The 14,153-nt window shown below is 48.9% G+C and overlaps 5 protein-coding genes across 5 annotated transcripts; 2 read left to right on the top strand and 3 right to left on the bottom strand.

Annotated features, from left to right (window-relative positions):
* Positions 1 to 60: 60 nt before the first annotated feature.
* Positions 61 to 1,270, top strand: BDV38DRAFT_263544 (phosphatidylglycerophosphatase). Its single transcript, XM_032056195.1, has one exon. It carries the CDS (start codon positions 66 to 68, stop codon positions 810 to 812), a length of 747 nt encoding a protein of 248 aa, XP_031907813.1. The 5' UTR covers positions 61 to 65; the 3' UTR covers positions 813 to 1,270.
* On the bottom strand, positions 1,250 to 4,271 carry BDV38DRAFT_263545 (homeobox domain-containing protein). The gene is made up of 2 exons (XM_032056196.1): positions 3,304 to 4,271; positions 1,250 to 3,246 (listed from the first exon to the last, which is right to left on the bottom strand). The coding sequence occupies exons 1-2, from the start codon at positions 3,633 to 3,635 to the stop codon at positions 1,761 to 1,763; spliced, it is 1,818 nt and encodes a 605-aa protein (XP_031907814.1). The 5' UTR covers positions 3,636 to 4,271; the 3' UTR covers positions 1,250 to 1,760.
* BDV38DRAFT_12112 (uncharacterized protein) lies at positions 3,625 to 4,507 on the top strand. The gene has a single exon (XM_032051125.1). The coding sequence runs from the start codon at positions 3,952 to 3,954 to the stop codon at positions 4,396 to 4,398; it is 447 nt and encodes a 148-aa protein (XP_031907815.1). The 5' UTR covers positions 3,625 to 3,951; the 3' UTR covers positions 4,399 to 4,507.
* BDV38DRAFT_263547 (uncharacterized protein) lies at positions 4,257 to 5,640 on the bottom strand (the record flags this gene model as incomplete). The annotated part of the gene is made up of 1 exon (XM_032056197.1): positions 4,257 to 5,640. A coding segment is annotated over exon 1 (362 nt), but the record flags the coding sequence as incomplete, so codon positions are not given.
* A 2,076-nt stretch (positions 5,641 to 7,716) lies between these two features.
* On the bottom strand, positions 7,717 to 13,567 carry BDV38DRAFT_12251 (aminophospholipid-translocating P4-type ATPase DNF3). Its single transcript, XM_032051141.1, has one exon. The coding sequence runs from the start codon at positions 12,876 to 12,878 to the stop codon at positions 7,788 to 7,790; it is 5,091 nt and encodes a 1,696-aa protein (XP_031907817.1). The 5' UTR covers positions 12,879 to 13,567; the 3' UTR covers positions 7,717 to 7,787.
* Positions 13,568 to 14,153: the final 586 nt, after the last annotated feature.

Raw genomic sequence — 14,153 nt, forward strand, 5'->3', positions numbered from 1 at the left:
AAAAAAATAGGAGGAAAAAAAAAAAAAAAAAAAAAAAAAAAGGAAACTATAAAGAAAAACAAAAAATGCCAAACCCACCGAACAGCAATCTCCGCGCCTTCAATCTGGCCGTACAAACGCTCCTCAAAAACCCCTCTCAATTCCTCCCCCATCTCACAATCCCAACAATAACGCATCTCCCCGAACAAGTCGGTCCCTCAATCGCAGCAAACCTCAATCTTCAACCAACAGATGCATCCAAAACCAAGTCACCCACTATCCGTGCCCTCGTCCTTGACAAAGACAATACCCTCTGCCACCCCAAAACCACGACATTCCCTTCACAGATCCTCGATAAGCTGCATGCCCTCCGCACATCACACACCTCCCCCTTCAACCGCGAACAACATCCGGATTCGATCCTGATTGTGTCTAATCGTGCGGGGTCGCATCCGCGCTATGATGCGGAGGTGCGGGAGCTTGAAGAGCGCCTGTCGGGGTTACAAATTCCTGTGTTTCGGTTGCCGGAGGGGAGTGAAAAGAAGCCGTTTTGTGGAGAGGAAGTGTTAGAGTGGTTTCGCGAGAGGGGGGTGGTGAAAGGCGCGGATGAGATTGCCGTTGTAGGAGACCGGTTGGGCACGGATGTGTTGATGGCGGCGCGGATGGGTTCGTGGAGTGTTTGGTGTCGGGATGGAGTTACCGAGAGCGTGGATCCAAAAGACGTAAGGCCTGGGATGAATCTTCTGGAGAAAATGGAGGTTTGGGTGGAGAGATATCTGAGGGAGACGAAAGGATTGAAGGCTCCTCCACCTTGTGGTTGGGACCGTCAATAGCTTTTCTACGCAACTGTTCACCTTTTTCCTTGACACGTAAATAAATACCCATGTATAATAGATAGAGCTTGTCTTCTACCAAAATCACTACAATTGATACGGATACCTGTCAAATGTGCAAAAGGTCTGTCTTATGATGCTGGTTCACATTGGTAAAGATCTCGAATGTATGCCCGCGAAGAATTTCACAGCTTCGCAAAAACAGAACAAATATCGCTTGGGCAACCAACATGGTTATATAGATGTCAACAAACTGACAAGACCGAACCAAAGACGCAAGCATACGACAGAAATGACCATAACAAAGGGAATATGCAAACAACCCTAATCCCGCCAACCCAAAAGCACCAATCAAATGAGAATTCAAACAATCTCGCCAATTGTGCGACTTTCTGGCATAACCACGTTAAAAGGCCCTGACCAGGTATATAAAGTCCAAAAAAAAAAAAAAAAAAAAAGGGTCCAGGGTAAGATGAAGAAGTTCACAAAGAAGTTGCAAGAAAGGAAAAGGAAAAAAAACTTTTGCCCAGTAATTGCTGGGGCAAAATTGTCTGATAAAGTGGCAAGGACCAGCCCCTGGAGAAGGGTATTAATACAACAAAAATTTGAAGAAAAAAAAAGCGCAGGAGAAGAGCATAACGCTGAGAGCATATCAGAAAAGAAGAGAAAGAAGATATATCCTCGTTAATGTATATTGGTGGGACTGAAAAGCATCAGTCCCTCCAAGCCCTCCAACGAGGGACGTGAAAATAACTGGTCAAGGTTGGGTATCTCCAGTGGATACAACATCATACCAATCGTTTGGAAAGTGATTTGAAGGCTTGCGCAAGGAAACCAAGCCTATCAAAGAAAAGAATTGCCATCCTGCCAAGTGAAACTTGGAAATGGCATAAGAAAGAAGCGAAGACCAGGAGCTGTTCAAATTGAACGGCATGGCACAGGTAAGACTCAAGATCCAGTGGCGAATGCACTCGGATCGGCGTTTTCCATAGATGACATTTGGTAGTCGCCTTGAACACCTGGAGAAGTGTGAGCGGACAAGGTCTGCAAGGGCAGATCAAAAGTGTTTCCTTCGAAGCCCATAGAAGTTGGAACAGTGAAGTTCACGTTCTGCTTGGGAAACATCCCATTCATCTGCATTCCCTCTTCCACAAAGCTCGGCTGATGCTCATTGCTCATGCCATACATCTCCTGTGACGCGTGCATGTTCGAAAGCGGAGGCGAATGATCCGCAATCATAGGATCAGCGTGGCTAACCGTCGAATATGGGGATGCCGACTGAGCTCCCAAGTTGGAAGAGTCAACTTGAGGGGAGACGAACGGCAGGTTAAAGGGGGTTCCCATGGTCGTTGCGACAGGGGTCGAATCGCCAGGTCCTCCGTTAGAGAAGAGCCCAGGACTAGCAAAGTCGGACGGCGAGGCTGTCGCCGTCGTCGCAGACATGGGGTGAGTGCGGGGATCGAAGCCGTAAGCGGCCGAGGTATCAATCCGCAGGTTGGCAGCCAAAGGATGCGCCGACTGAGGAACTGGCGCAAAAATGTTCGAGTCTGCATGGTTGAAATGCACTGGAGTCTGTGGCATATTGTAGTTGGCAAGAGGCGTTTGCAAAGCAGAGAAGTCGACGGCCACGGGGACAGAGCGACTTCGTTGACGCCTGTGTCCACGAGGAACCTGAAGGTTCAAGTGAGTCTGAGCTTCCGGGATCATGTTCATGAATGCAGGTGCGAATTGGTTAGGCTGCGAAGCAGGGCGTTGGATGAATGGAGGAGACATGGGCGCGTTTACGGCGAAGTTGTTGTATGCCAAGCGATTCTGGAATGACTCCAAGGACACCAGCTTGGCGAGCTGCACACTCAGAACCTTCGGATGACCTCCAAGATGGTGCACCAAAATCTGACTAGCTTGCTGGTCTTCGGTAAAGTCGCCGCACTGATAAAATCCACCGGAATTGGAGGAATCCATGTAAAAAAGAGGGGGCCGGTTCAATTCCACCACTAGACCACCGGGCCTCGGGGGAGCGCCATTTGGCTGTGGTCCTTGGTCGCCAGACTCCAAAGTGATATTCTTGATATAAGAGAAAGGGTATTCGATCTTGTATCCTGCAGAGTCATTGTTGATGTAGTAAGTCATACAGGCTTTTTCGGGGGAGTAGAAGACGACCAAGTCCATCGCATTCTGCCCAATGCGCCGCCAGCTACCGATGGTCAACGATCGACAAGTGAAGTGATGGATCACAACTTTTCCAGAGGGAGTGGCCTCGCTCGGGTAAGCGCCACTGGTTCCATACCCTCCTGTGCGGCCAAATGGATCTCTTGCGCCGGGCTTGCTGGGGTCGAATTGCATAGCCAGATACTGGCGCATAGACTCTGGGATTGAATCGCAGCCCTCACCGGTTTCAATGCTCTTCTTCGCGAGCATCTTGATCTTTGCGCGCCTAAATTGCTCGTTAGCAACCTGGCCGTCTGTAGCAAACAAAAACCGTGCGACATACCTGTTCTGGAACCAAATCTGAACAGACCGTTCAGTCATGTTAATCTCCTGGGCGATTCTTTCGCGCGTAGCAGCCGTAGGGGTGGGGTTCTTGTTAAATTCCAACTCCAGGGTAACCAGCTGATCCTGAGTCGCCCGTTGACGCTTGTTATTCTTCTGTTGTTGGGTCAGAGTACTCTTGCGCTGAGGCCGACGGGCCGCGGAAGAAGGCGCCGTGGTGGCACTGGATGCAGATGGAGATGGCGTGGAAGCGGCAGATGAAGAGGTGGTCGGTGCTGTGGTGGTGGGGGTAGTCGACATAGTCGACGGGTCAGGGGAGTCTGTCGAAGACATTGTTTGCAGAGATTGACCGAAGATAAGGTAGAACTGGGTTCAGAAAAGAGAATCGACCAATTGAGAGATGGGAGTGAGAACGAAAGAAAAGAGAGGACGACGATCCGGCCGACAGTCGAAGGGGATGTCCAAGTCTCTCAAGCTGCGTCAAGCGCGAGAGAGAGATATGTTTCAAACGAATGGATGTGCTAGGGCTGGAAACGGTTATGGTTCCAGGCCTCGAGCACGAATGAATATGAGCGCGTCGCAGAAGCGTCAACGTAATCGAATCGGGGGGAAAAGATAAAAAGCTGGCCTAGGCAGCTTATACGGTAGAATGTATATAGGGTCTTCGCAAGCGTGGCGGTTAATCAAATCGCATGAATCGAGGATCGATGTCACGATGACAAATCGGGGGGGCTATTTCACCGTCCAGAGGGAAGCAAGCGAAGGGCTCGGGAGAGTGAAGTCGAACGTTAAAAGAGTGGAACGATCGACTGTAGCGAGCGAATGGGGGATGAAAGTAAAGAATGTAAGAAGTGAAGAAATACAAAAGAGTGAAAAGGAAAGGGAAATGAACGATAGAAAGATGGTCGATGGGAAAGAAAAGAGGGAAGAGGAGAAGAAGAAGAGAAGGGGAGAGAGAGAGAGAGGGAGAGAGAGAGAGAGAGAGAGAGAGAGAGGAAGAGAGCCAAACGGGTGGAGGACGGATGTTGGTTGGTTCGAAGATGGTCAGGAGATGGGGGATACTCAAACTAGCCTAGTGTGGATGGGTGAGCGCTAGCTGTTTTGGCATCGGCGGTTCCTGACTCTCTCTGACTGACTAGTCTTTCGTGGGGCCTCGTTTCCTTTTCTTTTTTAATTCTTTTTTCCTCTTTTCCCTCTTTTGTTCTTGGGATCTTCAGCGTTGGTTGTATGCTGGTTAGATGGGTTCAAAATTTCAAGACCACTCCGTATAACATTATTGATTTTAAATTACTTGAAAAATGTAGACATCTATATATCACTCAAAACAAACACCGTTGCAGAAGGGGGGAGGGGGGCAAGAAAAAAAATGAATAAAAAAAATGAAAAGAAAAGAAAAAGGAAAGAAGACAACAAACCCAGCAGCAGCAGCAGCAGCAGCACCACCACCACCACCCTGTTTTTCGGCCCCTGCATCGGATTCTGCTGCCCAATGCTGTTGCTGTGATCCAGTCCTCCAATGATGGGCTGGGACGCATCTGGACAGAGATACTTGGCTCCTCTCTGTAAGGTCTCTGTCAGAAATCATTCTGGTGCAGTAGCCGACCTGCCTCACGGATTTGTGCAAGATCGGGTTGTTTACCTTTCGACTAGAGCCTTCCGTGTCCAAAGATAGTAACTGCATATGGATTCCATTCCGTCGTCTACACACCGAACCAGTATCTAGTGCTCTAGTAGTACGGAATGCCTGGATAGGTCTCCGGCGGATATCCCAGAAGGTCTCAGCGAATTCGACCGTTACGTATAACGGCTCCCACGTTCGAAAGACCCTGAACCACCACCATCATAACCCTACCCTAGTCCCTAAAACCAGTTCCAATGCAAAGCAACGTTGAAACGTAGAACCGAGAGAACCAAACAAAAACGAATGGAACACGTTAATAATAATTTCTTGATTGAACCGGGAAGATAAACGACCTGGACCGGTCCATCCTTGAAGCGATCCGCGAAGCAAGAAAGGGTTTCAGGAAAACCAAGATAGTGGAGCAACCACACCAAAAAACCACACCAACACCGATGCAATCTACACTTTTGCCGAGTGAACGGTAGTTATGACGATACCACTGTTACAGATTTACAAGATTTTGCCCTACGAGTCCAAGCCAAGACGACCCTGCCACAGTAGAGCCGAACCATTTCCAGCCTCAACCCGATTTGCCCGTTCATGAGGGAAAAAAATGTGGTGGGAAAAGTACTCCGTCATTCAATTCCGTTGTGCCCTTTTTCCCCCCTCAAAAGGAGGAGTTCCACAGACGTCCGGTCGGCACGCAGCAGACTTAACCAGTGCCAATGACCGACCTACCCGTTTCGGTAAGGGTTGTCGTGGGACTTTTCTATTAATATATGATGTTCTTAGGATTTTCCTTTTTCTTTTCTCTTCCCTCTTTTTTTTTTTTTTTTTTTTTTTTTCTCTCCTTCTCTCTTGTGTTCGCCTCCCCCGAGTGTTGAACCACGGGTTCCGCCCGTGCCGGTTGAGCAGCTCATTCCAATTCCATGATTCGATCCAGGTACCCGCCCCTCCCCTCGCATTTCAACGAAGTCTGATTGGGTGGATTGACATGACAGCGCCAGGGGTGGAGACTTACAACTCGTGTACCTGACTAGAAGCCTCCAATGAATTCCAGTAATGCTCACGTTTATCCACCCGGAGCAAGGTACAACCGAGCACATGTAGTAACAGTAGTAGAAGTACAGGAGTAGGAGGAGTAATATCTACAGGGAGTAGTACCAACCCAAACAAGTGTAACCAACTTAGTCCATATATAATATATTAGGTACCTGACTTATACATACATACATACATACATACATACATACAGACACATACATCTACACCTACCTACACATCCACATCCACATATACATACATACATACATATGCAAGGAACTCCTTAATTACCACCAAACCACCCTCTCCATAGCCTAAGCTCCATTCCAGCCTCAGACATATCCAAGGTACAGTAGTACATAGGAGGAGGAGGAACCTCGGACACAAGCGAAGTGGTCCACCCCCCTCTAACCTAACCAGTTTAAAAAACCTTCACCCCCACAAAGACAATGATCCGTGCACCGCTTCCCGCACACCGATTGGTCCGAGACAACTCAGCCACAGGAATGTGTTCCTGACTAAGACCAGTCTAGTCCCATCATCTCAATTCCCAGCCTAACTAAAATAGGGGTTTCTTTCCTTAACGGGGGAGCCGAAACTAAAGAAGGCCATCACCGGGTTCCATTGGAGACTCTGTTAGTAGACTTGGCCTATGACTTACCCAGTTCTTACCTATCAGTGAAGGGGGAGGAAGAACTACGAGTACTAGTTAAACTTAACCTCTGACTAGTTACACTGGACAATCCTCTAGTATATTAGCAGTCACCACTGTTCAATTCAGTCAATCATCACCGAATTCCTCCCTCCACAGTACTTATCTCAAGTAACACATTCACAGACAAAGAGAAAAGAAAAACGAAAAAAAAAAGAGGCAACAGAAAATCATCCCGTCCTTGCTGCCTCGTACCAGGCAATCATCCCTAGCCATCATTTAAACAACCCGACTATTGTTTCATCTCTGCAGGGTAGATCTGTAGGTACCCGTGGGGGAACTGTACGTGGGTACTATGCAACAGGCCCAAAATCACAAGCAAGTACGGAGTAAGAGAGAGAAAGAGAGAGGGTTAGGGAAAAGTTAACCTGGAAAATGTATCATCTTAATCCGAATCAAGACCGAACGCGCGCATTCTGCACGCTTCGAGGTAGCTCTTCCACCAACTAATTAATATCCGGAATCCCTTGCCTTGCGCCGTTGCCGACTACCGAAGTCAAAAAGAGTTATGCGACACGATCCTTCCGAACCAGATCGTGACCCAGTGGGTTTCAATAGTGGCTGGACTTTTTACGCCGTTGCTGTAGCATTGACCATGTTCGTTTCCTTTCATTCTTGTTTTTTTCCTTTTCTTTTTTAATTTTCTATTATTTTATCCCACTTTTTCTTTTCTTGCTCGGGATTCAGGTGTTAGACCGTGACTCGTACCTAGTGCCTGTTGTTTGCTCCTAGTTATGATAGTATAGACTTTCTACGAGTAGTGAAACGCCCTTGCCAGGATAGTTTCGGAGGAGATGGTGCACTCCTTCTCCCCAGCTCGAAATGTGACACTACTCGGTGAACTATTACGCGCTACGCTCATACTAAGGATTGTGATATGGAGACACCAGGGTCGGCTCCTATTATACAACAGTAATGCGCATATGAATATTTTATCGCCGGCCATTAATGTACACACGATGTAAAGTTCAAGCCAAAAAGAAATGAGTGACTGTCCCATGGGGTATCCACTTCCAAACGCCAGCACGCTTTTAAGAAACAGAAAGATTTAATGACATGGTATGATTCAAAACAATATCAAAGTACGAGGTCCGCCGAAGGGGAATCTCTACAACTGTCCCTTCCGGATCGCTCCGAAGCCCTTCGTAAACAACTCGTGAATCTCAACGGATCGTCGAGGGGTGCCCATCACCTCATCTGCTGTCATCGGATTCGAACGGTCGGCAACATGGTCAGCACTGCTGTTGTAGCCCGCCAATTCCACCTCCATCTCCGTTCCCACCTGACCAGATCCTGTCTTGGTCATCACTCTCGGCCGGGAGAGCAGTTCTTGTACCTGTTTCTCTCGTGCCTCCATTTCCGCTTCGCGTGCCAGCTCAAGGCTAGACTTCTTGCTGCCATGGTCCCAGCCTTGTTGCAGCTCTGATGCCGCGGCTTCTTCAAATCTCTTACGGATCTCCAAATCCTGCTCGTACTCTTGAAAGATATCCACGTCTGTGGGGAAAAGATTGGCCCGCAATGCACTAACCGTGACCTCAAACACTATGACGGCCACCACCGTGAGGAGTAAAACCACCCAGAAGGCCAGGTCATGGCCGGACTGGAAGATGAAGTTGCCGGGCACGTGGTAGATACCGTCACCAGAACCAAAGTTGTATTGGCGGGACAGGATCATGTCCCACACGAACCACCCCCCAACCGAAATGATGAACACAGCAAGCGACAAATACGTCTTGTTGTGCACTTCCAACGCCTGTAACTTGGTGTTGATAATGATGACGCAGGCCGTATATGTGAGAAGACCAGAAGAAAATATGTCGCTTCCCGTGTGGGTGAACATAACATTTGCCCATAGGCCAAACATGGTGAAGTAGACGATCATCGCCTCGCATGTAGCCATGAATGTCCAGCCCAAATATAACTTGATATTAAAGCCACCATGTTGCTGGCCTTTGGTGTACAACTCCGGAACAGCCAAGAGGGTAGATGCGGCCAGATCTTTGGTGAATATACCCAGGAAGATCACGGCCAAGGAGGTAAAAAGAGTGTTAAACATACTCAAGCCCCACGGTTCGTACAAACTGGTGCCTGTGTAGCCATTCCAGCGTTGATACAGCGCCTGGGTCAAGTAGAACAGCATTTCTTTCCAGAATGTTCCCAGTGTATACTTGCAGGCCCGCATGTAGTTCCATCGCCCGTGGACAAGTAGCAGCTTCAACAAGAACCGGAATTGGGCAATCGAGTAGTCTGAAATGCGTGCTGCCTGCAGCCCTTCTTTACCCGTAATACCTATGCCAACATGTGCCTCTTGGATCATGGCGATATCATTGGCACCATCGCCAATTGCAAGAGTGATCGAATCCTTCACCTGCTTCCGGATCGAATGTACAAGGAATGCTTTCTGTTTAGGGCTTGCGCGGCAGCAAATGACCGAATCGACGAGGATGGCAAGCTTGAAGAAGCGTGCTCTTAGAGTTTCATCTGCCTCAATCATTGCCAATGTTTGTCCGTCCACCACAACTACCGAATGGGCAACGGTCCCTTGGGTGAGATCTGAGGTAAATTTCACAATAGATCGCTCAACCTCGCCAGTCTCTTGGTCAAGGATAACCAGGGTCGAGTAGTCCTTCACCAGACGACATGAATGTCCAACATTAATGGCTGTCTCACGCTTATCACCAGTCAGCATCCATAGCTTGATGTTGGCCCGACGCAGCTTGTCAATAGCTTCGGGCACGCCCTTTTGCAGCTTGTCTTCGATGGCTGTTGCCCCAGTTAACTCAAGCCGCTGTTCAAGCTGCTCACCAACCTTCTCAATCTTCTCCTGTCGATCGACAAGACTGGTACACGCCTCACGATAGGCTGCTTTCCAACTGTTGTACGAAGCTTCATCAAGGAAACGGTGACCGTACAACAGAGTGCGCAACCCTTCGGTGGCGAAGTCATTGAGGTGTTGGAAGCATCTTTCAAAAACAGCTTCCTCGTTGACCACCAGGGCTTCCTCTACCAGGTCTTCTTCATCATCATCGTTGACTGAGCTTCCCGAATCCGACATGGTAGTAGATGGCCGTCCTATCTGCGCCGAAGGTCGCGGGCTATAATACTCGGCATCGTTCCCCCTGTTCAAAATACCGCCATCCGTCTCCCTGTCGCGGAGCCACACATCGATACTTTCCCGTAGTGTGGACATATGCCGCCCGGAAACACTAGAACGCCTGTGTGTCATGCTAGGTCGACTCAAGCTAGTACGAACTCCACTGTTCCGAGCCTGATACTCGCTGTTTCGCCTGATAATTTCATTTACCTCGGCTGCCTTGCGTTTGCTGGCGCGTCTTTCAATCTCAACCGCCTTCTCTTGCGCAAGAGCTGCTCGTTTGAGTAACTGCATCAAAATACTATCCGCGCCCTTGCAAAACAAGCAGATTCGCTGATCGGGCATTCGCACAACGACCGACATCCGCTTACGAGCACTCGAAAATTCTATCACGTCTAGAACCTCGTAGGTTTCTTCAGAGGCTGACCCATTGGGGCCATTGGGGTATGTCCGGACTGTTAGGGTGTTTGGCTGCCGGTCTGTGACGAGATATCCGAGTTCTTGGGCGGCCATGACTAAAGCCAATTCATCGGGCGATGCCGCCTGGAAGGAAGTATTTCCAAGCTCATCGCTTTCCGGGATACACGTGTGGCATAGGGCAATAGCCAGGATGAACATTTTGGCTTTGCGGGCAAACACAGTGTAAGGCTTGCGTTGGATGTACTTGACCATGTCAGCTGTACGATAGTCAAGCGCCGGTCGACCGGGCTTCCGTGTCTTGTCGGCAACTGACGTCGAGCTAGGTCTGGCGAGATATGATCTCGCCTCTGACACATTCGACTTACGAGCCATAGACTTCTTGCCTTTAAAACTCCGCTTTTTGTGGATAAGCTTTTCTCGACCTCCTTCTCTAGCCTCCTCTTCGCGCAGGTCAAAATCGTGATACCATGCAGTACCCGCGACACTCATTTTGCGGAAGCGCATCGAGTTGTTCGTCAAGGTTCCAGTTTTGTCGGAAAATATATAGCTGACTTGCCCCAGTTCTTCGTTGATGGTGGATGTCCGTGCCTCGATTGGCGTGTCGCTCTCCGGATCATACATGTCGATATCAGCGTTCAGCATCAGCATCTGTGCAACCTTGACAATTTCCATACTCACGTAGAGTGAGATAGGAATCATGGTATTGAACATGATCAGGAACGAGGTGAAGATTGGACCATAGGACACGTTTGCCTTGTCAAGGTACCAAGAGTTTTGCTCAACATCATCTGACCAGTAAATGTATGCCACGGTGCAGGCGACCGCCAGCACGACTACTAATAGTACAATCAGCATGACTACCCGGTTGACACGGGCTTGAAGTGCAGGTGACTTGATTCGAGGATTCTTGTTCGCGTTCATTCGGATTTTACACTCTTCGCCAGTGTAGATAACCATACCGACCGCCTTCTCAGTATTACGCATAATGCTACCACGGTAGATAACCTCGTTATTCGTCAGGGGCGTTTTTTCGCCAGCGGAAACTGTAACATTGCCATCAAATTTATAGAGATCCAGATTAGGATCCTCGACAGCGAAGTGCATGGCATTGCTGCTAATGCCATCGACTGTTGCACACACCTTGGCGACTGGTTGACAAGGCTGCTTGTTTTTGAGGTTTGTCTCACCATCCAAAGCCATTGTTTCAATATAAGCGATATCGTTGGGCCCGTCTGCATGGAGCAAGACCATATCCGCTGGCACAGGCTGATCACGCTCCAACTTGACAACATCCCCGACCTTGATGTCTTTCCACTTCACCATAGTCCAATCTTGGGCGTCACTGGCAACTGAAACGCTGTCACTAGACGAGGTTTGGGACAGTATCCCTGCACCTGGGCGCAAAACGGACGCATAGCGGTTGTTTTCTTCTTTGTCCAAGCGATAGCGACGCCAGTCGTCAAAGCCTTCCTTCCCCATAGAGATTCCAACGAAGATCAACAGTGGGACCAAAGTAGTGAAGGAACCCGTCGTACTCAAGCCAGGAATCATCTGCAAAATAGCCACTACAAGGAAGTAGAAGTTTGCTAGCTTGGTGAATTGAGCGAAAAATTGTCGGGGAAAGAAACTCCAGAGGCTGTAACGACTTGATCGGATCCAATTTCCACAGTAGGGCTTTCCGGTCCTCTCATCGATCAAATCCTCTGTCCTAGTAGGGTCAAGAACGATATGACGGCCATCCTTGCTTGGGGGGATGTCTTTAATCCGAAGGATAGTTTTGCGAGCAGACTCCATGAATTCCTCATACCGAGCCTTAATTCCAGCAATGACAGCCCGTCTCTTTAGCCATTTCTCGTATGCGATACTGGTGGACATGTGCCTGTCTCCCTTGAGATCTTCCGATGGGTCAGAGGAAAAATATGCCGTTGAGGTATCATCAATATGAACAGGACTATGTTCAGGTGCCGAAGTCTGAGTTACGATTACCGCCTGTTTTTCATCCTCGGTCGACTTGCGCTCATATTGACCACCCCCCGTAGGAGCACCTTGACCTGCGCCGTCGCTCGATTTCCGTGCACTCCGTTCATTTTCTGTAGAAGTCTCCTGTTGCGGACTCACAGGCTGGGCCAATTCAATGTCATTGGGTGAGACAGCGCCAGGGGAAGTCGCTGAGACAATATTCTTCGCGAAAATAGTCCGTCGAAGCGAATAACCGCGGTTGCGCGATCGTGAGCGACCCGAGTCTGGGCTTTGCGGTGATGGAGGTGACAATGCCGAGCGTGGTGAAAAGGGGGAAATCGGTCTATGTTCTGGAGATCTGATTGACAAACGATCGTTCCGGGTAATGCTAGTGTCGATAGTCAAGCCTCTGGCGCTTGGCCTCCTATTATGATTGGAATTCCCAGGCTCTTCCGCGAGGGGGCGCTCGAGATCGGCCGAGAAGCGAACGCGGGGCTGGTGGGAATTCCTCCGTCCGGAGTCTGATAGTGTTCGTGAAGGGGCAATGGACGGCCGTTCTTGACTGATACTATGCCGCGACGGAACACTAATGGAATGGCTCCTCGGGAGCGCTGAGCCCAGGCTAGAGTCCTGTCCGGATACTTCTTCCACCACTATATGACCTTCATCAGACGTCGCTCCTTGCGCGTCCCGGTTCGCTTCGGCCCTCGCATCCTGGTTGGGCATAGCGAGAATAGTTTTCCTTCAATAGCCTCCCGGCTGAATTGTGCAACGGTGCGGTTCGTCCAATGACTCTGCTGACCTTGTACAATACTTTCTGAAGTGTCACAGGGTTGAATTCACAGTACAAGAGCAAGTAATTCCAATCGAACGGTGTATCGGCGGAGAGTAAACGAATAAATCCGGTGCATTCTTCAATCGAGCGTGTTGGGGGGGAAAGAATCTAGCACAGCGTCTACAATCGACGGTAAGCGATGCTTCGATGCTCCGATCAACGACAAGCTCAAGCTCTAACCTGTACAAAAAGATAGAAAATAACAAGATGGTATATCGATGCGATAGCGACAGTCCTGTTCTAGCAATAGATGACACGACAACCGCACGTTCGAGGAAAAAACGACTGTGGGGAAGACCCTAAGGTCAACAATCAAACAACAAACTAAGAAAGAAAAGAAGATCCCAGATCTAACAAGGTACCAACAAACGAAAGAGAAAGAGAAAAGACCGTGGAGAGATGGGTAAAGCACACCACCGCGAACGAACGAAGCAAACGTCGACGCCTACCGTCGTCCGCAGGCGGCGACTGGGTCGAGGCCTTTTGCAAACTAGTTGCAATGGTTGAGTTTTGGGAGACCCAAAAGACCGTTCCCGAAAGCGGTAAGATGCCCGAAAATAGTAGAACAACCGCCACTTTTGGGGGAAAGCAAAAAGCTAGCCTTAATTCTCTCCCTTTTTTTTTTTGTTCTCTCTCTGTTTAAACTTTGCCTCTGCGATATGTGTGTAGGTATGTCTCACGACCGCAATCAAAGACGAAAGCACACCAAAGAAAGAATCGCTCTTAAGATGAGTTCCTGCCAACAATATAAGACAGTAAAGTTTAATAAAATGAGTCGTAGAAAATCTTTCCACCCCTCGTAATTTAGGCCCTGCAGCGGTCAAGGACCCTCCCACTAGTTAACTTAGCGATGATACGGAGTACCAAGACTGACCTTCGATAATTTTTCGACGGGCGCATGTGGAGAAAACTGTACAGAATGACCTTAAATTACCCGCCGACCAGTCAAGGGCTTGGTTGATCAAAGCGGTGGCTTGGAGGAGGCCACGCAAGTCAACGCAATCAAGGAACTCAATACGATGATGGATGGCCTCATTGGCAATTGTCGCCCACTTATACTACCACTTGGGGTTACAATTCTCCCGTCAATCAAATAAGAATTTCTCCCATGCCCATGTGCTACGTCAAGGTGGCATGCTTGCAGCGTTGTTTTCTTCTTGTCCTTT

This window comes from Aspergillus pseudotamarii, assembly GCF_009193445.1.
Source record: "Aspergillus pseudotamarii strain CBS 117625 unplaced genomic scaffold BDV38scaffold_100, whole genome shotgun sequence".
Lineage (NCBI taxonomy): Eukaryota > Fungi > Ascomycota > Eurotiomycetes > Eurotiales > Aspergillaceae > Aspergillus > Aspergillus pseudotamarii.